Here is a 24,083-nt window from a genome sequence, read left to right on the forward strand (position 1 = left end):
CTGTGACACAGCAGGTGTTTAATAACTAGGCACTCAATGCATTAAGGATGGATGGGTGGAAGAGGGATGGATAAACGCACGAGGGTTGGGGGAGAAGGTGCTTCCTCCTGCTTCCCTCATTACCTGAATCCTCGCATATTCCAGGCTATAGTACCAGAGGTCAGATGGAGAAAGCCTGGAAAGACTCTAAGCAGGTGCCACTAATGGAGCTGCAGGGCTGGCCCCAGAGGCTCCCCTGGGGTCAGCCAAATACCTGCTCAGGCTCAGAACAAGGCAGCACTGCCTTCATGAGGGGAAAAGCAGGCTGTGTTCTGTCTCTCTCTCTCTGTGTAAGAGCATCTGGATGAGGCTCTCTGCCTCAAAGGAGAGAGACCCAGAGTCCACTAAGTTGCTCAGTGGTCCACAAAGGCCCTGACAGGGACCAGCCTTCTATGGTGAGGTGGGGTCAGCACTCCTGGTTCACAGTCTACCCAGGATTCCTGGGTGTGGAAAGAAGTGACCACAGCTTCCCAATGCCAAAGTCTTGTTGTCTAGGGTCCCAGCCCAGGTGATGAGACAGCATCTGTCCAGATGGGGGCCCCAGAATAAACAGAGGCAGAAATGCACGAGATAGAAGACATACAACGCTTTTGTGCATTTACACCTGCTGGTCCCTTGACATGGAATACCATTCCCCACTGCCTGTCTGGTGAACTTCTATGTGCGCTCCGAAACCCAGTTCAGATGTCACCTCTTCCTGAAGACTTTCCCGGAGGTCAGCGACTCCTCCCGCATGCCCATTCTACACACTAGTCAGCCCGCAGAGGGACATGTTTGGCCACACGTGGGATGCCCCTCCAGGCTCTGACCTCCTTGCTTGTGTGCTAAGCACCCTGCTGCCCCAGAGGCCCCAGCCCAGGCCAGGTCCTCATGAGCATTCCCCACCGAAGGGACAGGGAGCAGAGGTGGTAGCCCCGTTGGGTGGGGTGCCTGGGGGCAGGGGACGTAAGCTGATTGGACTCAGGGTAAATGTCTGTGGGCAGGACCCTGTTTCATCTTTTCAGCCTGGGGAGGAGCAGGGAGTGGGGGCCACACCTCTGCCATCTGGTCTGTCCTTAACTATCCTGGAGGGCACAAACTGCCCATCCCTCAGGTCTGGCACTGCCATCTGCTTATAATTTCACACTCTGAGCAACTTCTGTTTTTGTTGTTTTGTTTTTTTTTTTAAGCTGTGACCTTTTACTTGCTTTTGCTGATGGAAATTAAAACTGAAGGGCTTGAAGAAAGGTGATTACACTCCTGCTGGCAGACTTACTGGGGACTTTGAGAGCCTGGTGGTACAGGCACCAGGTGTGAGGGGGGAAGGGGGTGAGGATGGCTGTGCGGAGAGAGCCAGCATCCGGTGGGCACCATACTCAGCCCATGCAGAACCAGTGCGAAGCCACGTCCACAGCCTTGCTCTCTGCTGCCCCTGATGGAGCTGGCTGGGCCCTCTGCCCCTGCCTGGGCCTCCCTCCTTGGACACACTACTCTTTTGCAAAGCACTAGATCATCCCTGGTCCCAGGGACCCTCTAACAACCTGTAAGGAAGGGGGATAGGACAAGGATCAGTAGCCCCATTGACAGAGGGGGAAACTGAGGCCCAGAAGTGGCCTTATACCCCTAGCAAGCTAGGGGCAAGAATGTAAGTCTTCTCCAGGCTTCAGGGAGCTGAGTGCTCAGTTAGCCACGTTTCCTTTTATTTATGCAGAGGAGCTTCAAGAGGCACAGAAAGCTGATCGAAAGTGAAACCCTCAATTCCCGTCAATTCAGATTGCTCCAATTCATTTCTTTCCGCAAACATTTATTAAGCGCCTATTAGGCACCATGCTCTGCTCCCATCTGGGTAGAGCGTCAGCTCCTGATTTTTCCACGTGGAGGGAGGGGTGTGGCTGCACTGCCCACCCACATCCCTGACAATCCTCACCGTGAATCTGGGGTGGGCTGCTGACTTTTGCTTTTCCATCTTTTCAGGGAGCAGATACACTTTCCTAAGCTTGCCTTTAATATTCAAATGAGAGGATAAGCCCCTGAGTACACACAGAGCCAGGTGGCATAGGAGTGGGCTGGCCACAGGAGGAGCTGGCTTGTGATTGAAAATCTGGCTGTGGGTGCAGTCTGTGAAGGAGTAATCCCTAGAGATGATGCTCCGGGCCAAAGGGATGTGCAGATGAGCGGGCTGGGGATGAAGCAGATGCGCGCGGCTGCTGTGTCAGGAGGGGCTTCCCTTTACGAGGGAGCATCACTATTTACAGTGCTGGAACATCTAGCTGTGGGCATCCAGGTCCATAGGTCCGTGGTTATGTCAACATACCTGGGAAGCCAACCATCCTGTCTTAGCATCGCAAGATCGACTTGCCTACTAGTGAGGAACCAGCCATCGCTCACTGGGTAAGCTTCGCTCTGGAACCCAACCAGAAGCAACGAGCCAGAAGAGCTGGTGGCGCTGGTCTACCACACCGGGGGTCTAGTGGGGTTCCCTATGAGGGCATTTTTGGGGCAGAGGGGTGAGGAAAGAGCCTCTTACAAACTTAAGCAGGAGAAAAGAGTCCTGGCATTTAAATATACACCCAAGTAAGAGGTCATCCTAAGCTACTGGTTCCACGATTTCACCGAGTAGCCTTGGAATCCAATCCCACCCTTGAGAAGGCTGCAAAGGCTGGAGGAATGCTCCTCTCCTCTGAGAACTAGGCCAGAAAGAGCAGAACTTGGGAGAGAGCAAGGTGGAAGCAAGAACCCAGGTCTGGCCACCCCCGAGTGGGTACGGACCATGAGGTCTCTGCCACTTGGGTGGACTAGAGGAGTGAGTGGACGGAAGGGTCTTGGAGACATTCCTCTCAGTGGCTCAGATTACCAATCCAGACAGTGATAGGCATGTCCGAACACTTTACAAATCAGAAACTGTACAGAACTGACAGGATGGGCATGAACTGGTTCAGGAAGCAGCTCCTTCCTCGAGGTTAACGCTGCTTTCCCAAGTCATCGTGTAAAGGCGAACCCCCTCCCCTCCCAAGAACTCAGGCTCTCTTCAGTCCGTTTTCTGCATTCAAGTACATCTGTCAGGATAAGTCAGACCACTAAGTTTTTGTTTTCGCTCAAAGACCAGACTACTTGACCAAAGCGAAGCTTACCTGACAGCAGCCCCTACTGGCAACGGACTACGTACAGGGCTTCTCCTGCAGAGGGAACCGGATGTCCCTGAGCTATGGCACCTTTCCTCAGACCACGCCCCCTTCCTCCCTGTGAAACTGATGGCCATCTTTAAGAGTGAGCTAAAGTCACCCAGCACCCATGTACCACCATTAGACTGGAATATGGAAGTCAAAACATGAGGCGAGCAGGCGTTGGTCCCTGATCCAGCAACCATGCAGGCACTGCTAATCAATCACAGTCCTGCTGAGCTAGGATCTGGCCTCAAAATCGTTCTTAAGGCAGTACTCCAGGAAGCCAGCACCCATCCGTCAACATCGGCACCTGAGATGGCACCTGTCCTCCACCGCTGAAGAGGAAGGACCAAACACTAGCACTTCAGAACCAGAGTCCCAGGGTCTCCCTGCCTGGGATCTGTACCCTGCTGTTCACGCATGGTGTCCTGGGAGGGAGGTGTGAGCACTGAGTTGTGGGATGCGAGCTCAGCCCTCCTGGCTGCTCCAAGTGCCCATATCTGAGGACACTGCAGTAGCTAAGACTGTGGCCCAGCAACTTATCAGGAGTTGGGGTCATATTAACCCTGTGTTACCTGGCAGAGCTGAAAAGACCCCCAGAGGGTCACCAGCCAGCCTGAGGCAAAGGGTGAAGGATGGAGCCGAGAGGAGACAGAAAGGAGAGGAGGTGGAGGGTACAGAAGGAAGGGAACATTCTTCTGAACTCATCTTCGTAGTTTCTTCACTGGCCTCTCTGCTTTCCCAAGCCCCTTCTGACTCACCTTGGGAACCTGACCATATCACTTCTCTACTTAAAGTCCTCTAAGGGCTTTTCATATCTTTTGGGGATCAAATTTGAAGTTCTGAATCTGAGTCACAAGGCCCACCCTGACTCTCAAGTCTTGTCTCTCCCCTCCCCCACCAAAGATGCTGTTGTAAGCTTCCCATACACAAAACTGCTCATAATCCTGGGACGTGCCACGCTTCCTCTTTCGGGTTTGTGGCAGAGATTGCTAAGTGTCTCCTAGCATCTATTCTACTCTTCAAACGTAATACCAGAATCTCCTGCTTTTAGCTGGGCACACGGTTACCAAAACACATTTCTGAGGTTCCCGTGTAGCTAAAACTGGCCAGGTAGGACTAAGATATGTATGACCAATGGGATCTAAGTAGAGTGCCTCACATGACTTTGTAAAAAATGTTATTAAAGGGAGAGATGCACTCTCCTGGAATGAGTAGGTACTGGCTGGAGCTCTAGCAGCCTTTTTAGATTATGAGGTGGAGTCTTATGTTGAAGATGATGGAACAAGAAGATAAAAGAAACCAAGACCCCTTACTACCGTGAAGCTACACCCAGGCTTCTTTTACATGGGAGAGAGAAACAAATTCTTATTTTGTTTAGGCCATTATTTTTGTTTTCTTACTTCTGTGTTTTCTTTCTTAAAACTACCTAATTCAGCGTTTAGGTTCATTGTTTCTCTGCCTGGGATATACTCCCTTCCTTTCTTTACTTAGATAATTTGATTTAACTGTGCAAGACCCAGTTCTGATGTCACCTTTTCTAGGGGGCCATTCCTGGCTGGCCCTCCGCTAAGCTGGACAAGCAGCCTGCCTCTGTCCCTTTATAGCAGAGACAGATTCCCTCTCTCTAGCTAAGCATCTGTCCCATGACGCTCAATGGGTCTGACCACCGGTTCTCTCTCCTTCGGCTGGACTACAAGCATCTTGAAGAAGCGAGTCTCATTATCTGACAGCTAATCCAGAGCCTTATGACCAGTAAACGGAGAGGGAAGGAGGGGAAAGAGGAGGGGTGGGGAGTAGGGGTGGGCAAGGAAGTCCCAGCAACTCTCTGGCTTCACTTAGGGATCCTGTATCATCCTTTTCACTCGTAAGCAGAACCGCCCGCAGGCAGCTCCCCTGGGGCAATGAGGAACAGAAAACCACGCAGGACGGTGACGTAATAGGAACATCAGAGCCCACAATTTCTAACATTTCCAGTTGTAGAACATTCACCAATTTATAATACATGTTCAACTATACATGTTATCCTATTTGACTACCTAACTAACCAGGCACTATTATCATCCCCAGGGTTTAGACAGCTAAGTCGCCCGCTCAAGGTCACGTGGCTACTACGTGGCCAAGTAGGCCTGGCAACGAGGCCTTCCAGCTTCATGTCCAGCACTACAAGTGCCTCCACCAAACTCTAGTGTTCAGGGGAGTTGGGAAGGCAAGCCACATGCAAACCACATGTAGGCCAGTGTGCGCAAGCACGTGCACGAGCTCTCACACACCTGGTACACAGATGTGAGGGCCTCGAGATGTTCCAGTGGCATTCTCACTCGAGGGCAGGAAGGGGCATGGGGTGGACTGTACAGCTGCTGCATGCAGATGCTGTCACTGTGCTCAAGGACAGGCGCGCATCGAGCAAGTGCAGAGGACGGGAGGAAGCAGGGTGGGAAGGAGGATGGGGACAGACAGCAGCCAGGGGGAGTCTGCATGCTTTCGGAAATGGCACTACGAGGCTGTCATGGGTACCAGTTATTCAGTGCATTCACCTCCCCCAGAGCGAGAAAGGCACACTGTCAGGCTAAGAGACGGCAGCACACAGCATGTCCATGGTAAACAATTTATTTTTCTACCTCGGTTGCTTACAGGGGGGGAAAAATAAAATGTCATTAGGGAGAAGCACAGATGAGCTATTTACAGAGATGAAGAAAATTCACAATGGCTAAAACGTTTGTGAGACAAGCATACTAGGACAAGTTCACCAAAGCAAAGCAATCCATAGAACAAAATAAAGGGGAAGGGGGGAAGCCATACAGATTAAAAAAAAATAGCACTCATGAAAAGGCCTGCGGGAAAAATAAAACTAACCACTTATTACATCGAGCATCTTTAATGAGATGTGCAAAACCGCACAAGTTGGGACTCAAGGACAATGACATTCGAACATGGATTTGCTCACATCGAGTGCACCCAATGGGAGCACACGGGTCACTTCTCACAAACTATGTGTGTGAACCGAAGGGTGACTCTTGGGGGGTCCAACTGAGCTATACTTCATTTGAGAGTGGGGATTTTTCAAACCTGGAGTGAAGGGAGTCAAGATCATGCAAAAAGAAAGCCCTTCTGGAGGTGACTTCAGGGATGCTGACTTAATCAGGGATGGACCCTCTGAGTTCTCTCCCCTCCGGCCCCAGTGGGCCATGAGGTCCTTGGTGCCACCAGGGAATGCAAGGCCAGCACAGGAAGGGAGGCGAGGGTGGAGGAGCTGGGAAGGAGGGGCCTGGCGTGGACGGGTGTCCACGGTGCCTGAGATGTGGCAGCACCCAGGGGTGCTCCACTATCTCGTCTGGAAGAGAGTGTGCTTATTATTATGACAACAGCCCCTGAGGGACTGGCCCCAAAAGACAAAGACGACCAGATCATGTTTATATAGTTTTTCTTCCAGACTGAGTTTCTCACACTGGTATTTACAGAAGTATGTGTGAGTGTGTGAGCGTATTCACTTTTTTTACTGTCCACCATGGGACACAGGTGCTCCAAGTCACGCATCCCCAGTCCCTGTGGGTCACCAACACTTCAAAGCTCACCTCGTGAAATGCCCCAATGAGCCTGATTTGATGGCTTCCACCTGGATCCCCCTGAGGAGGCTCCACAGAGTTTGTGAGAAGTTTCCCTCTGGCCCTGTTACATTCCAGGGGAGGTGGCGGGTGGCGTGGTTGGGGGTGGGGGTGGGGGGTTGTTCACAGTGCGTACCAGAAGTGAAATGAGAGGGGACTGGAGAATAAAACTATTTTTAAAAAACTGAGTGAAGCAATGAGGACGTGAGTCTTTTCCATGAATTAAAAATAAGCAAAAGAACATTCATTCGAACAGGCAGCTAGGAGAGGTTCAGTGGGCACTGACAGCAGCTGGGGCGGCCCCCGCCGGGACTGTGTCCTCTCTCTAGTAATGGTAGCAAACCCCAATTTGTTATGCCTCTCTTAAGAGCTAGTTGATAAAAATTATGTCTTGTGAAATCGGCAAATAGTCTGCAAAGTGAAATAAGAACAGAAATTAACAGATTAAACTGAGAGTCCAGAGGGGGAAAAGGAGAGGAAACGGGAAAGGCCACCGATCAGGATCATAGCAACTTGAGCGCGTGCAACGATTTACGGGGGCGGGGTGGGGGCACACGCGGGGGCATCTGGGCCTCGGAAGGAGCCGTTTCCACAGTCGTTGGTCATCATCACTCAGTCTTCCTAGGAAAGAACTACTCCCCACTGCAATAATTATCCGAAGGTGCCTAGCCCTCTCCATCGGAGCATCTCACTGATTTTCACAGACTCTAAAGGCGGGAAGAGACAGGTGTCGTTTAACATCTACTGTGTGGCCCAGGAAGCTGACACAGGTAAAACAGGGCTCCACCGAGAGGGACCCGGGACACCCACGCAGACGAGATGGGTGTTCATAGAAAGAGCCAATTCGGGTGAGAGGGAGGAGCCTTGGTAAAGGTCAGACTGCATTTTCCTGAAAGGGATACGTAGTTTGTGAGGATGAAGGACCTTAGCTGCTCTCTGGGACCGAGGTGTCCTTCCGTTTCTCTTAGCTAAGGATCTTGAGTTGCCCCAGTAGGGTGGAGTCAGAGAGAGGCTGGGAGGGGTGTGGGGTCCATACACATCACAGGAGTGGAGGTAGGAAGCGAGTAAAGTGGGCACACAGTGAGGACGTGGGAAAGAAAGCTCACAAAGAAAAAAACATCAGGACGGTTTGGTGGTGACGCTACTCGTCTCTGACCCGCAGGATCTTGCGGCGTTGGGGGGGGGGGGGTCGACAGAGTCAGCCCGATGGCTGGGGTGGAGAGAGCAGAGAGTGGGGCCGCCCCTCCTCTAGGTCGCCACTCTGCAGCCCACACCTCATGGCCAGATCTACTAGAAACATTCCTTACTGGCACGAGGCAAGAGACAGATGTCAGAAAACTTCAAAGCTTCCCTCAGCAGGGGCTCTGCCCTTGCTGCCGAGACTCCAGGAGGGGTCAAGTCTGTTCTCGGGAGCAGGGGGGTGGGGGCGGGGGTGGGGTGGGGGGTGGCCACCACTTCATGAGCTCTTGACTGGAAAGCCACAGGGGCTCCCCAGGAGTTGTGGTCTGGAACCTCAGGCTGCTTAGGGAGGCGTCTGGAACAGACAGAGCCACCACTCCACAAGAGGCAGCTCCTCCAGGGGGCGGGGTCAGCAGAGGTCAGACTCTGAAATCAGCCTGGCTCCTCCTGGAGGGGTGCGAGCAACTAGGTCCAGCCACTGGGCCACACTCTTCCCAGCCCAGGCTATTCCACGCCCTGACCCTCCTTGAGAGCAGGTGGCCTCACTCTTGTGGCCACTGATGGACCCTGGTGAGGACAAGAGGCTTCCAGAGAGTAGGAAAGATGGGGAAATGGAGAATCTGATGGCTCAGAGAGAACAGAACAGCCACATCCCATGGGTTAGGGAGCCTCTGTCTGGACATTTAAATGCCTGATTTCTGTCTCATTCAAACCCAGCTGACTGTGTGGTAAGCTGTGGGATCCAGTGACAATGACGAACAGATGGGCCCTGGGCATGGTCCCTCCACGCCCATCCTATGCCCTTTACCAACCCAGTGCTCTGTTCCCAAAGCCTTGGCTTATGGTAAAGGACTGAGCACCTCGAGGGGTGCATCTCATTCTACCCAGCCTCCGCTGGTCACTCTAGCGGACCCTAGGATGCCGGTCCCTGAGACACTGTCTACCGACAATTCCTGGGCTGGTTCACGGGGCTCCAGGGCAGGCTCTCAGACGATACAGAGGCTTTAGCATGGGCTCCACTTTGTCACCCCCCAAGTTATCCCACATTAGAATCCCCAGTTCTGCCCTCCTGGGACTCGTGCCACACCAAGAGGGCAACGGTAACCTGGCCGTGAAGGTTACCTGGGCTGCGCCAGGCACAGGATGTGTGATCCTGTGTGTCGTCTCGTCCCCTGGGTTGGAAACCAGGGGGGGGGGCAGGCGTCCCTGACAGTGGCACGCCAGGCTGCCCCAGGAGGGCAGTGCACACGGGCGTGTATGCGTGCGGACTGTGCCCTTCCACCAGACTATACCTCTTCCTTTACGATTCTGAATGGCACATCCCACACAGAACTTTCTGGGTATTCTGTGCTGGTGGTAGCCACAAGCCACAGGTGGCTACTGAGTAACTGAAATGAGGCTAGTGTGACTGAGGAACAGCAGCTCGACACGGGAAGTGTCACTGTACTGGATAGATGGATGCTAGAGAGGGAGTGGAGGGTGGCACGTAAGGCCCAGAACATCTGGGCCCAAATCCTGGTTCTGCTCCTTGAACAGGGTTCTCTATCTCTCCAGGCCCTGGTGCCCCCATCTGTGGACAGTGAAAATCTAATGGAGGAGCAGAGTGAGCAAACTCTAGGCCATGCATGGCCCAGTGCTGGCTTCTCCTGCTCCAAGAGGCCCACGGCCACCGAAGCAGCCATCTGTTGTAAAGACACAGTGGGGAGCACTTCCTTAGGGCAGACAAGGGTGCTTGCTGAGGGCCCTACCCTGACAGGAAACTGCCCGGCCCTAGGGGAAGGGGACACACTCACTCTCCTCCACCTGGGTCTTGTGCTACTGTATCTGCCTCTCTGCCTCTCACCTCTACAATCAGAAAGAGGCACGGCCCAGTGGCCACTCTGCACAAAGCTCTCATTTACAGAAGACAGAAGTAAGGCCTAGAGATGCAGAGTGACCTGCCTGTGGCCGTAGGCAGCCAGGCCAAGAGCCTAGGCTCCACTGCTGGTTGCTAGTCGAGCGCTCTGACCCCCATCGAGCATGGCTCTGAGTGTCTCCAATGCCTCCTGACCTGCCCCCCCCCCCCCAACCCCAAAGCCCGGTGAGGCCAACACTGGGCCCAGCCCCTCACGTTCCCCTCCCACCACCCTCCTCGCTGGCTTCGGACCCTGTCCTCCCAGGGCCACATCTGCTCCCTCTGCTTCCTGCTGCATCTCGGTCCGGGCGGGATGACCGATGAGGAGTGAAATGTCGCCTGAAGACCAGCGCCCTACAGCACTGCCGCGCCCGGCACAGAACCTGAGAGGATGAATCTCCACTCCTAACGCCTTCTCTAGAAACCCCGGCTTCCTTTGCACACAGACACCCAAAGCACCCCAATATGTTCTCATCTGCATTCCAGGTCTGAGAAAGACTGGTTGATCCCCTCAGGGGAAAAGCCAAGTTCCATAAAATATCACTTCCTTTAGCACCCCTCCCCCAACCCCTATAAGATCATGGCTGCCGCCTCGGGTGGGGGTCCCAGCCACATGGAAGCTGCAGCATGGCATTGTGGGCTCTGCCTTGAGTCTCTGACACCCGCACGGAGGGGAGGAAGACTCTAAACACCTCCACCAAGACAGACAGCAAACCCCAACAGCACACCCAACACACACCAGAAGGGCACAGAAGGCATCAGGACGGAGCTGGAGGAGGGGAGGAGGGGAGGAGGGGAGGAGGGGTGGGTGGTGATGGAAGACAGCAGGCAGGGGGTGGAGAGCAGAGGGTGAAAGGAAACCCTGGGCCGAGAGTTCGGTCCCCAGTGAGAGAACCCCTAACAGGTTTCGGAAAAAAGAGAGCGAGCAGGCGGAGGACACCTGCCTCAGTTCTTCCTTTTCCCGGTAAAAGCTGCCACCTCCGAACACTCGGCACCAGTGGAACACTTCTGCTGACCATACTGAGCTGCAGCCTGACCCTGGCGTTAAGTGGACTTGAAATTTAGCACCTACAGGTCATTTCTTTAACGGATGTGTGTACGCACAGTGTTCTCTTTAGGGGTTCCCCTTCCCCCGAATGCAGCCCACCTCCCATGTTTCCAATACCCCAGGAGTCAAAGACACTCACCTGGGAACTGATAGCCATAGCTAGGAGCAAATCCGGGGTAGCCGCGGCCATAAGTTGCCACAAAGTTGGGGTAGCCTTGAACAGAGAGAGAAAGAACACAGTCTTGTTATTACAGCCGCCTCAGGTCTGGGGGGAACCCTGGGGGTGGGGTGGGGGGAGAAGCAACCTGAGTTATTTTCCTTCACTAAATGATTTGTCTCCCATGAGGGTCTTACCCGGGGCCTGGGTCCCCTCTCTCCCATAGCTGGGGGACTGGTCAACCTGCTGGTAATTAACCTGTATTTGGGCAGAAAGACCCCCCCAGAGCCACGCGCTTGCTTGACCTGTAGAGTAAATGCCACGTATTAGCAACAGGCACAGGGCCCAGCCTGGCTCTGACATTTGGAGAGCTCACCCTGAATGTACTTTACCTCACAGCTATTGACAGTGGGAGATTAAGGTCCTCACAAAGCCTCCTCCCCGGGCAGCGGGCAGCAGCAGCGCCAGCACCCGATGGAGCATGAGCACTGGGGTCAGTTTAGTGGTGAAACTCAGGGTTGGCCCTGTGCCTCTGGGAAAACACTGGGCCCAGTGAGCCGTGGCCCAGGGGAGCTGAGGTCCCAGGGCCCGTGTCTGAGCACAGACACTCCACCGGGTACCAGGATCTTCCCAAGGCCCTTGGAGAATGGTGAGGGGCCGGCAGGGTTAAAGGGTGCACCACAAGCCGTGGCCCAAACCAAAAGCCTCGTACCACGTCTCCACAGGCATCTCGCAGCATGCATATGCTTTCCACGCACCTGCCTCAGGTGACCTAGGGGGTGATCGGTTAACTGAAGGGTGCAAAGTACAGCTGGGCTGGGCACTGGGTGTAGAGGAACGTTCTAGTCTGAGTGTGGCCTTTTACGGTCCATTGGGAAACTGTCAGTGAGATGTCACTTCAGCTCTCATGCCCTTCGTCATGCCCGCTCAGGACACTTTACTTTCTATGTCACTGCTTTTCGATTCAGGCTACAAAGAAGGCTGGTGGAGCCTTCTTGGACTGGAGATCCCACGCATACCCCTGTTCCTGCCCTGCCGGGCTCACAGAGCCCACTCTACTCAGTGTGTAGGATCCTCAGCATGTTCATGCTCCTCGAATTCCATCTGGCAATCCTACCGCCTCGCCTATCCTGCTCCCTCTGCCGGCCTGACTTCTGCTCTGACGTCTGAGGTGGGCTGTTCGTGGTTGTTTTTTGGCTGCCCAGCACCTGATGCCCCTTTTCCATGAGCCTTGGAGAGAGGCCTGCCTCCCATCATGGATGCAAGAAAGACCTCCTTCCTGCTCCCTGAGTTGGACAGGCCGGGAACCTGGGCTCAGCCGATGAAAGCCTTCCCAGAATCCACGTCTGGGGCCAGTGGGGCAGAGGAGGAGGGCATGGTTCAGAACTTGCAGGACAGTCCAGCATAGGGTCACAGCAACAGTGGGCCCTGATCAGGTCATTCCTGGGTTGTCTCTGGTTATGGTTGTGGCTCTGACCACCCAGCTTCTGGTTACTACCTGTTCTTCGGCCTTCCTGGCAATTCTGTGTGTTGTCCAAGCTCCTCCAATAATCTCTCTGGCTGCTTCCAGCAGCTAGAGTTGTTTCTGTTGCTTGTCACCAAAACGCTGGTGGAAAGCTGCTTTGGTGGGTGGGTTTGACAGCTGCCAGCCATGAGGGCAATAGAGAGCTTTCCACCTGTGCCTCTGTAGTTCTAAGCAGCCCCTTAAACATCCCTAAACACAGTCTCTGGGGTCTCATTGTCCACCTCCCGGTGGACTCTCACATGTTACAAGCATAAAATGACCCTGCAAGTGACTGCTAAAGGAACAGGATCCTTCATTAAATTCGATCTTGTGCCCTCTGGCACTGAGTTAGAGTTTGCAGGTCTTCCTGCTGCCTGTTCATAGAGTTTTTATGCCTCAGAGGTCCAGAGATGGGACTCACCCTTGCTCCCCTCCTTGTGCTTGTAGGTGTCATAGCCTCTGCCCCAACCAGGAAATCTGTCATTAGTCCCAGAACAGAAGCTTGCTGGACTGGGCCTCAGAAGACCATGCCCTTGGAAATCTCCCCTTTTCTCTGGGAGCTTGAGTCTTGCCCGCTGTAGAAAGCTTTGCAGGTCCCTTGCAACACTGAGGAGCCCTAATTTGCGACTGACACCAGCTGTGGCTCCTTTCCCTTGCTTCGGCTGAGCCTTTCCAAATTTGCAGCCACAACTCACTGGCCAATTGACCTGTTTCTACCTCAAAAGAGTCTTGCCACCTGCTCCTTCCTTGTGCATTTATTTCCCAGCACTTGGTGTCTCCTTGGCAGAAGGCTGCCCGGATGAGACAGGATGATGTGGGAGCTTTGCACTGACCGCTGAGGAGCAGGGCTTAAGTGAAACGTGGAGCTCTTTTCCAGACAGGGAAAGAAGAGAAACAGGGACAGAGATGAAGGACAGAAACCAAGATTTGGGTGCCTTAAATGAACACATGCGCACTGGCTCCTCCCTTGGTGTTTATTTCATGGCTGGCCAGTTTGATTCTCCTCCAAATTAATCACCTGTTATCAAATCAGATCTTTCGGCACTGAATTTCTTATACCATTATTTCAACAATATTGATAAACGAATTATATGCAAGCAGCCAAATCGCTGCTGCCTAGGGCCTTTCCTGATGAAAAATGACTCCTTCGCTTCTAACATCGGCGCTGGGGGTCTTAAATATTTTAGTGTTAATCTGACAGCAAAAGTGTAAACCCGTGTGTCACTTTCGAGACTCCCTCAGGGTGGGGTGGGGGCTGGGGGAATGCCTAGTCCCTTCCTGAGGCCCGCCACCAGTACGATTCCATCATGTCTGCTTTCTTCCTGGCATACTCAGAAGTCTTCAAAAAGAAGGAAGGAAAGCTTTATCAAGTTCACCCCAATCTGTGGCCTTACCCCAGACTTCTCAGAAATGTCAATATTGTCTTCTGAACAACAAAAGGTGAGAACGTGGCATCTGCCGGAGTGGGGGATCTGATCTCTGGCCCCTACCGCAGAACATCCTCTGGGTCAGGCCGATGAAATCATAAATTTATAATACAACATTACTTCAATTTTCCTCTTCATTTACTGCTGTGCAGCCCAACTCTGCTCGCACGGCTCCCAGCCCCAGCCACACGGGGGAAATTGGCTGGCTGCATATCAATAGCACATTACAGCAGACCCATGCGGATGCTCCATCAAGCCACATTACCGTGAGATGACCCAGCCACCACTTCCATTAGCAGCCGGGCCCCTCCTGCACCGGCTACTGCACAATTTATTTGCTCCAGTACTCTGGACGCCTGATCAATCCCACAGTAATTATCTCTTGTCACTAAAGAAAAAAAACCAAGCCTTCTGCCTGCATGGCCACCTTTCTTACAGATAGGCTTCCTATGTTGGGGGGCAGGGGGGTCCAGAAATCAACAATAGAATTTGAATTTGACAGTCAGCTCATTTTCGGGCCCCCTTTTGGAGATGCTGGCAGAGGTCTCAGAATTGTGGTTCTAGATCTTTGCTCCAATCCTAAAGGATGTTCGTATGCTAGATGTGCACGTGACTCATCTTCTCCCAGGCTCTGTTAGTCAGCTACTCACAGTCATGGGAAACTGCTCCCAGCAGGCCCCCCACTGGAAAGAGACACGGGAGCCATTAGAGTATGACACCCCTGCCCGGTGTGCAGAGTGCTGCCGCCTGGGGCACCACACTGGCTCCGTGAGGTCTGCATGTGGATGCCACACCAAGTGCCAAGAGCCCTTCCCAGGCAAGAAGTCTACAAAGGTGCCCGCCCCCAGAATCATCCAGAGTCCAGACCTGTGCTATCCAATTTAAGTTAAATTTAAATTATACGAAGCAAGAACTTCAGTTCCTCAGGTACAGAAGCCACATCTTAAAAGCTCAACGGGTAGCTAGTGGCTACCGCCTTGGGCAGCACAGATGTGAGACCCTCCCACTGACGCACAAAGACCTAATGCACGGATGGCACAGCTCTCGAAGGAAAACGAAGGGCTGAATTTTGAGTTTCCTCTGTTTACAAGGAAACGGCTGAACGAATGGAGACCTCCTTGGGAGTGACCTCAACAGACATTTTTGGAAAGACAAATCCCGGTTGAAATTACAAATGAGTCTAGACATGTGGCTGTTAAGTTCCAGCCCATCGTCTTTCGGTCTGTTAGTGAATGCCAGCAGATTTACAGCTCCTTATTCCTTCTCCACGGTGATTTTTTTTTTCCCCCCTGCTTTCATTTCAGAGGGGCTTAATGTCAGGGAACACTGGGTCAGGATTTCACAGGGCCTCCTCAGTACGAGCATTGATAAGTGCCTCTGGCTTTCTTCAGCTGGTCAAGTGTCTCTCCATTTCTGGGCCTGCAGGGTGAAGTTTTTCAAGGCCTCAGCAATGAGGTATTTCTCTACCACTGGAATTAAACCTGTTAAACAGCGTGTGCCCAGCGGGGTCAAGAGAGTGGAAGGCAGTAGGATTATGTGGCTGAGAAGGCCAAGGGGAATCAAATATATCAACAATAATCATGTTTGCTTTTATTAAGTCCAATTTCATTAAGAAAAAACAGAGATTCTAGTGCACAGAGCTGGATAACTGCAGGCACCTCTTTGGGGCTGCCAGGCAGCGGAACAAAATCTGAGGTCTGCAAAAAAGACCTTTTCTAAGGGTCTCAGTTGATTCTGGTTTTGTCTGGCTCAAAGGCAGGGAGACCTAACCCCTCCTCTTCTCTCCTACGCTCTTTTTAAAGAATTCCCATTGGGCCGATTATTCTGATTTTGTCAAAGGCTGTGAAAGCCAAAACCAAAACAGCTGTAGGCTCTCCCCAAGGATGTCTGCGGCCGAATCAAGAGAGATCGAGGAAGAATAACCGTGCAACTGTATGCTTATCAGCTTCCCTATGAGGAGACCTCCCCAAGTATGGGGAAATCTTAAAGGACATTCAAGAATTCGTTCCACAGTTTCCGGGTCACTTATAGACCAGTGTGTCCGTTGTTTCACTAGAATATCAGTTCCCTGTGATCGGAAGCTTCATTCTCTGCTGCGTCTTCAGCATCTAAAACCGTGCCTGGCGCGTCGCAGACACTCAATAAATAGTTGTTGAATGAACGGATTTAAAAACTAATTGTTTATAGCTTCACTTCTAAAAAGCCCTAGAAGTGCTTTTTCTGCTCTTTCAACAAAAAAACGTTTAAATCACTAAAACCTCATCTCATTCTGTTCATTAATGAATTAAAATTTTTTTTTCTTTTTTGCGTAAGCCACGTTCCTCAAACTGCTGATGGTGGTGATGGTAAGGATTCCAGGACTGACACGCAGGTCTGGCGCACCAGGGACGGGTGCCCCAGGTGACTAACGGGGGCACGTCGGGCCATCCTGCCGCAGGATTAGACTCCTCCAGAAGCCACCACTTTAGAAGGAAGGCGCAAGGGCTCCGGTCACAGCACAGCAGATGGCACTCTCTTCGCCCAGAGAGTCCACAGACCCGGGGTGCCAAGCTGCGCCAGCGGGTGAAATGCAGGGCAGCCCCAGGGGATTCTGGGGGTAGGCATCAGAGAAGGCTCGGTGGAGTCTCCGGCCTGGCTGGGGAGGCAACAGGCCAACCAGACTGTGAGACTGTGAGTTTGTTCCCCGGAAACTGTGTCTGACTCACCCCTTCTGCCCGGACCTTGGGCTGGTTCCTGGCTGGGGCCTGCTTGGGGGCCTCTCAGAAGGCCCTGTCTCAGCCCGGTGTCTGGATGGTCTCACCATAAGGGCTGGGGAATTCAGGGGGCCGGGCTGGGGGCTACTCAGGCTGATGTGCAGCAAAGACCTCTGCTTGAAAAAGTCAAAGATAATCCAACTCGTTGAGCTGGGGGTCCCCACACGGAGGAGGCTGCAGGCGCCACAGCACAGGTCACCCCTGCGGGTCCAGCTATGTTCCCAGCCATGGCAGGAAGGGACCCCGAGTGGAAGAGTACTGAGCACCTACTCAAGTGGTAATTTGCCCAGGGCCCCCCAGTACCTTATTAACAGCTCCCGGCTCGAGTGCCTACTACTGTATTTCATTGATATGAAGACACGTTTTTTTTTCTTTTTTCATATTTCAAACTCTCTTAAAAGTGGGATCTATCTCACCAAGGATGTGCTAAGAAAGCATTACTGCAGTTTAATTAATAGCGTTTTTTTCTCTTTCTGAACGGTACACGAAGATGCATTTTACCAACCATGTAGCTCAGACCTGACAAAATACAGCATTGGCTGGGCATGTTATGGTTTCATTGCCCCATGAAGTGAGGGCCTCCATAGCCATAGCTATGGGTGGGGTAACTGAAGGATGGAGAGGCTGTCACTTGCCCTAAGTCACGTAACTGGCAGTGTGAGAAGTCCAGATTTGATTCTGAAGTGCCACGCTCTTCCCTCTGGCCCACACAGCTCCCCTTGGTGGAGGCTCCTCGTCAGGCTGGGGGAGGAAAAGCGTCTCTGCGACCTGGGGGGACTGGCTGAGGTCTGGGGATACAGCCTGGTGACAGTCTCGACCAGAGCGAAGTGGGCAAAAGCCTTAAGCAGCAGGAGTGGGGGTGGGCTGTGGGAGGTTTTAAGTCAAGAACTAATAGACTCTAACCACAAAGACATTTGTAATTAAATGTTAACTCCTTTACTGCGACCTGAGGAAGTCATAACTTGAGACCCCAGCAGAAGGGGAAAGAGCTGTGGCAGGTGAGTAAGCACCTGGCATTCACCACCATCCATCCCTCGGTGAGCAGGAGCCAGCTGGAAGGCATTTGGGGAAGCTCAGGGAGCGCTGGGCCTGCCCACCACCAGCCACGGCCAAACCCAATCCTGGGCCTGCTGGGGCACCACCCTCCTCATGAGCGCCCTGCCTGGACCCGCCGCACCCAGCTGGCCTGCTGGCTCTTGGGGTTTCGCACTAGGACTCCCTGAGTTCCAAGGCTGTTTCTTCTGTCTAGATTACCTTTGGCTTACTTATTCTTTTCATCCCAGCTGAAATGTCACCTCCACAGGGAGCCGTTCCCGATTCCTCAGACTAGTTTCCATTCTTTATTGTATACTCTTAAAGCAGCCCCACAACTCTCTCTATTATGATGAATTACATATCTGTGCGACTGGCTGTTAAATGTCGTCTCTCTCACTAGACTGCATGCTTCATGAGGACAGGGACCTCACTAAGTCCATCTCCCATTGTTCACTCTGCGCCAGGCACACAGTAGGTATGCAAAGACCCAAAGCATTCAACAAATTCCTCCTTCCCTGGCTCCCACTGTGAAACCACTGGGCACCCTCAGTTTAAGGGTTAAACTTGGGTGTCTGTGGAGACGCGGGCCCGAGCCCTGGCTGAACACAGCGGCTGCACCTCTGCTCCTTGGCAACTGACAAGTGTGAGCTGGCTTCACTCCACACCTTTGATTCTCCCTGAAGAAAAAAGAGTTCATTCTTCCCGCAGGTAAAGGGCATCAAGTTAGACTCAGAAAGGTGAGGGCACTTCCTAAAGATCTGGATCCTAAAAAGTCTCCTATTTTAAGCTGTAAGGCCTTTATATGAGACTCCAAAAGCCAGCAGGGGGTAATGGTCTCAACGCTTTTCTTTGAGGTTTGATTTTTAAAAAACTATTAATCCATTTAGAGTTTCTTTGCCATACGACATAGGATAAAGACCAAATAAGTTTCATTTTTTAAAGGAAGAGCCTGACAAGTGTCTTATAGTCAAAAAGGAAATAATACTCAGCGATTCTAAAAATAATCATATCGAATAATTATATTCTTACATAGAAATAGATTTAGTTCATGCTCTTTAACTTTTTCTATTAGCAGATGCATTCATATATACCATACTATTTTAATTATTGTAGTTTTGTGCTATGTTCTGATATTCAGTCAAACTCGTCTTTTCTCATTTCTCCTTTTAAAACATTTTCTGACTTCTTATATGTTTCTTCTGGCAGATAAGTTTTAGAACCATTTTCCCAACTTTTAAAGAACTACAAAAGGATTTTTCTTTGAAACTGTTAAACCTAAAACATTAATTTGAGAAAAATTAACATCTCAGCCATTTTTGTTATTTTCATGGCATCGCTCTCCATTTTAAGTTCCCTAAAATAACTTTACCTGACCCTGTCATTTCCTCAGAAAAATAGAGACAATTCTTTTCAAGAATTTATAAAACCAAGGAAAGTTTTATAAATATAAAACTAAGCCATGAATGTGAAGAGCAAATCTGAAAACACATAAAGAGCTTATCAAAAAATATAGAAGAGGGACTGTTAGCCAAACCAAATGAAAACCCATTAAAACTAGACAGCTCATGTGCCTGAATGGAATTTTACCATTAACTACCATTTATCCCATTTAATTAGTATTTTCCCGACACACAATAACTTGCACTAAAATACTGTTCTCTCGCCTTGAAATTTCTAATTATTGTTGCGACCCACACCATTACGCTTCTCCACTGCTTTCTCCATCTTTCATGCCATTTAAGCAGCAAGATTTTCAATTATCTACGCAGGATGGACAGAGATACCTTTAAGGAAGGGGCATAATATGCAACTCAATTTCTCTAAAAGCCAGGAGAGATCATTTTTCGTCAGGACAAACACACTCTGTCTTTCATCTCTCTCTCTCTCTCTCTCTCTCTCTTTTTTTTTTGCAAATAAAGAGTAAAACAGGCTATTTAAAACATCCATTTAAATGCAAATTTTGATATCCCAAGAGAAAAATGTTAATCATTTAAATAGACAGGATTATCACCCACCCTCACCACATTCCCCCCTCTTCCAAGTTTTAGAAAAGGTGGCCTCAGCCTACACAAGTTAAACCAGTCGGGAGCCCTAAGGGCTTTAAGAACTCCTAGTCAGGAGAGAGGGCCCAGAAAGAGGGAGTGACTTTTTCTCATTTTAAAGAAGGGACTGGAAAGGAGAGAAAAATCCATAGAGTACCTTCAATGAGCCAGGCATGGGACAAGATAATTATCCATCCATCCATCCATCCATCCATCCATCCATCCATCCATCCATCCATCCATCCATATCTATCTCTGCTCATTTAATAGTCACAACTGTCTTACAAGGGGGGGCAGGTCATCTACAGACGAGGAAACTGAGGCTCAGACAGGTAAAGCAGTTTGTCCAGCTGGTAGGTAACCCAGTTGGGTGTACAGGTCTCCAGAGGCCCCAGTCCACGGTGACTCTGCTGGATCCCCGGGGTCCCACCCAGACTCACCCAGCATCCCCATGCCAAGCATGAACGCGTCCATGGTGTAAGGCAGTCCCCGGGCCCGACCTCTTGTCCCAGGCGGGAACATGACTTCTTTCGGCTGAGCTTTCTTACATTCTACCTGTTAAACAGAAAGGCGAACAAATGAGATGCAAATGAATTCCACGTAAATGTCAAATGCAGAACGGATCTGGTTACGAGCGAGGTTATTTTTAGCCTTGCTCCTTACTCACTGTAAAAATAGCCGTGCCGAGTAAATGGCCTGCAAAATAAATATTTAAGAAAACACACCACTTGTGGAAATCCTGCTGTGGAAAAACCTACAAGGATGAAATTGGGTTTGGAAGGGCTGCAAGGATGTAAGCTTAAGATACACATGCATGGGTTGGGAGCTCAGATTGAAATTTGTACAGAAGGTGTGAGAGGTTAGGAGGCAGACGATGGCTGTTTGATGTGTCAGCAAATAACCACGATAGCAACAGTGACAATGCTACTATTACTTGGTTGGCCCTTTCCGTGTTTACAAATTCCCCACAGGTTCCTTCAGGTCTGTGACTCTTCACATTGGACTGTCTGATTCTACCTCTTATTAAATAGACGGGCCAGTTGGTTTTGGCTCCATTTTGCAGATGAGAAAGCTGAGAATCGGAAGGCTTGTGTCACGTGCTAGAAACCATACCCGAGCAGGGGCAGGCCTGAAAGCTGGATCTTCAAAATTTCTAGGTCAGCGATGCCACCATCTCCATAACACTTACCCGGGGCACTCCCGAGGGAAGTAGTAAGATTAAACACTGACTCCATTCACCTGGATTACCAGTTTCTCATTCTCCAGCTGTGTCTTCAGGTGGCCGCTAGTCTTTTCTTCCTATTTCCCTTCCGCCTCCAAAATTTCTAAATCCTATTCCGCCCACACACCCAGAAGTCATTTATTTAACAACATGTAAATAAATGATCTATAATGCAAAGCCCTGGTAATAAGTACAACTGCTGCCTGCTGAAGCTCCTACAGTTTCTACTAATGTTCCTTAAGCCCTTGCTCAGTGTTTACTTGCTTTTAGTTTACAGACAAACTGAACAAGCATTGTTAGCCAGTAGTCAATCCTATTTCTGACGAAGATGGAATGTCACAGGGGAAGGCACGGGTGCTTATAGCAGCAGAACTAACAGCATGACAGCCTGATAGCGATGGGAGAAGGACAAGAACCACGTATCTTATTGTAAAAAGCAGTCCGGGGCCATATAACACAGGAACCAAAATTCCATGTAGCTCAACAGCTGCTAAGGGTATCACTGTCACAGAAAACTACCATTGTTCACTGCGGGTCTGCGATATGAAGAAAAAGTTAAATTGTGTGCAGTATATTTTGTTTTAAAAGGGACCTATATGGGTTGTCCATTTCAGAGATACTCTCATCCCAAATATTTTTAATTAAAAAATATTTTAGTGCTTAAGGCTAGGGGGAAACTTTAATTACCTCAAATATTAACTCCTCTTTCTTCAAAGATACCAGATAACAGGTATTAATCTTGTTCTTTAAAGAATGATAACCATGCGTGCTTTTAAAAAAATGGATAAAATGGTTCAACATTCATGACTGATATGCTTAATACTGAGTTCTTCTAGATTAAAAGGAAAGAGATGCGCACCCCCCAAAAGAGAAATGGGTAAAGGACACAAATGGGCAATTTACGAATGGCTAAATAAAGAAGCCTGCATCCCAAAATGAGACATATCTTTCACTCATCAGACTGGCCGTGATGAAAGGTGTAATTTGACGTCGAGTCCCTGAGAGAGTGGGCAGCAGGGGCGGACACCGGAGGGCAACCTGACAAAATATCAGAAACCATACATGCACACATCCTTTGACCTAATAAATCCTACTCACAGGAATTCATTCTGCAAGGACATATGGATGAGGATTCTTTCTAATAGCCCTATCGGTGACAATCTTTTGCATTGTCTATGCGTTAATTATCATGAAATAAAAGGGAATACCCTAAAAGTCCAAGAACAGGGAGCTGGTTGGCTGGATGTCATCCAAGCTGACCGAAAGCCACACAGCTACAGAAAGGCAGGCTGATAATGACGTGCTCTGGTATCGGGAAACCCTCAGTCCCAGACAAACCAGGACGGTGGCCAGCTTAACTGCAAGCAGGGAAAAAGGAAATTACAGCGACTTTGTGAAAAATGAATGAGGGGATATTCCACAGAGGGAAAAAATAGGAAAAGACACAGCAAAGTGGTCTTAGAGTGACTTTGTTCTTTAACTTCTATTGTACATTTTGTTGTTGTTGTTGTTGTTGTTGTTTATTTCCCAAGTTTTCTGCTTTGAATATTACTGTTGCAAGTGTGTGTGGTGGGAGGCGATTAAACAGAAATAAGTTCATCAGAATTGGGTCTTTAAGATTTCTCCCGTAAGCCTAGGGGTGACAATTAGCTCCTGGACTCCGGACCCCCACCCCCAGGACTCAGACGCAGGCTGAGACACCTCATTTGCAAGAGCCTGCCCGAGCCTGGGAAGATGTGTGTGCTGTGCAGAGGCAGACAGATAATTACCAACCTAACAATAACACCGGGATCCAGTATAATACCGCTAACCAGCTCACTTTCTAATAGCCCTATCGGTGACAATCTATTGCATTGTCTTATGAAAACCTGCTGCCTGTTCCTAGGCAACCTGATCAACGAAAATTTCAGGTTTATACAATTTTCATTTAGGGAACATAAAGGTTAACTGACTGTAATGGGAACATTTTAAACAAAACCACCTACTCTTCCTCTCACTGAGCAGGGCTGGCAGCTCTGTTTAATTCTGCTCTGTCTTTGCTGGTGCTGTTTTGGGCAGCACTGACTCTGTGGGTTCTGTCCACCACCACCACTGTGTCAACGCCGAGTGCTCCACAAGGCCAGGGGCCATGGCATGCACACGCTCTGGGGGACCCCGGCATGTCCTGGGCACTTGTGTTGCACCGGGGAGCCTGGCCTGGCCTGCACCGAAGGCTTCTGGAGAGATTTCTCAGGACCAGACAGACAGCCTGCCCACCCAGCTCCCGAACTCCTTATGGAAAACACTGAAAAGGGGAAAGAGGCATTGCTGTTCTCTACTTGTACCCCGAGTCCTTGCAGTGGGTCAGGAGCTTACTGAGGATAAAACTATGTCCTTCACCTGTCAGACTAGACACCTTGTCTCTCGCACCAGACTGCTAGTTCTCAGAGCAGGGATCAGGGTCAGTCCATACCTTCCCTGGTCCCTCGGTGAAGTTCAATACAGAGCATGGATCGAATTATATGTTCGTCATGGTCAAGGAGACTCAGCTTATGTCAACGGTGCTGAGGAACTCAATGTGCCTGGCAAGTGCTGTGGGGGACGCAAAGACAAACAGGGCAGGCTTCCACCCCCGAGAGCCCTCGTTCCATTGAAAAGAATAGGTTCATATTCTCCTAACATTAACATTAAGGCGAACAGTCATATGTCAACCTGCCCCTTGTCACTTCGGGGCCTGTCAGCCTTGGGAGCCTTTTGGGTTAGACAGACTACATTTGGGTCACCCCTCAACCCCTGCTATCCTCCCATCAGACTCTGTGCAAACTAGAGAACTTGGCATAAACAGCCTGAATTATAGTCAGAATCAAAACAGGGAAAACCCAGCCTATCTCCACAGCCAAAGTCACACACTTTGGTCATCTATCCACATACCATGTCCCAGTTATCTACTGCTGTGCAACAAGCTACCTCCAAACTTAGTGGCTTTGAGCAACAATTTGTCATTCTTCCTCATGGTTCTGCAAGTTAACGGGGCTTAGCAGGGTTCTTGCTTGCGG

The 24,083-nt window shown here is 50.4% G+C and overlaps 1 protein-coding gene across 7 annotated transcripts in view; it reads right to left on the reverse strand.

Annotated features, from left to right (window-relative positions):
• Window positions 1-24,083, reverse strand: part of MSI2 (musashi RNA binding protein 2) — a 375,244-nt gene that overhangs the window by 40,627 nt on the left and 310,534 nt on the right. For 5 of the 7 annotated variants that reach the window (XM_036223610.1, XM_036223611.1, XM_036223609.1 and 2 more), the window contains 2 exons: window positions 20,267-20,381; window positions 11,048-11,122 (listed from right to left, as the gene is read on the reverse strand). In XM_036223610.1, coding sequence (XP_036079503.1) covers window positions 11,048-11,122; window positions 20,267-20,381 — 190 coding nt within the window. Of the gene's footprint in view, window positions 1-1,194; window positions 7,199-7,243; window positions 7,495-11,047; window positions 11,123-20,266; window positions 20,382-24,083 lie in introns of those variants that run through there. The other 2 variants (XM_036223615.1, XM_036223613.1) reach the window with 2 other exon arrangements.

Source organism: Rousettus aegyptiacus, unplaced genomic scaffold (assembly GCF_014176215.1).
Source record: "Rousettus aegyptiacus isolate mRouAeg1 unplaced genomic scaffold, mRouAeg1.p scaffold_m13_p_6, whole genome shotgun sequence".
Classification (NCBI taxonomy): Eukaryota; Metazoa; Chordata; class Mammalia; order Chiroptera; family Pteropodidae; genus Rousettus; species Rousettus aegyptiacus.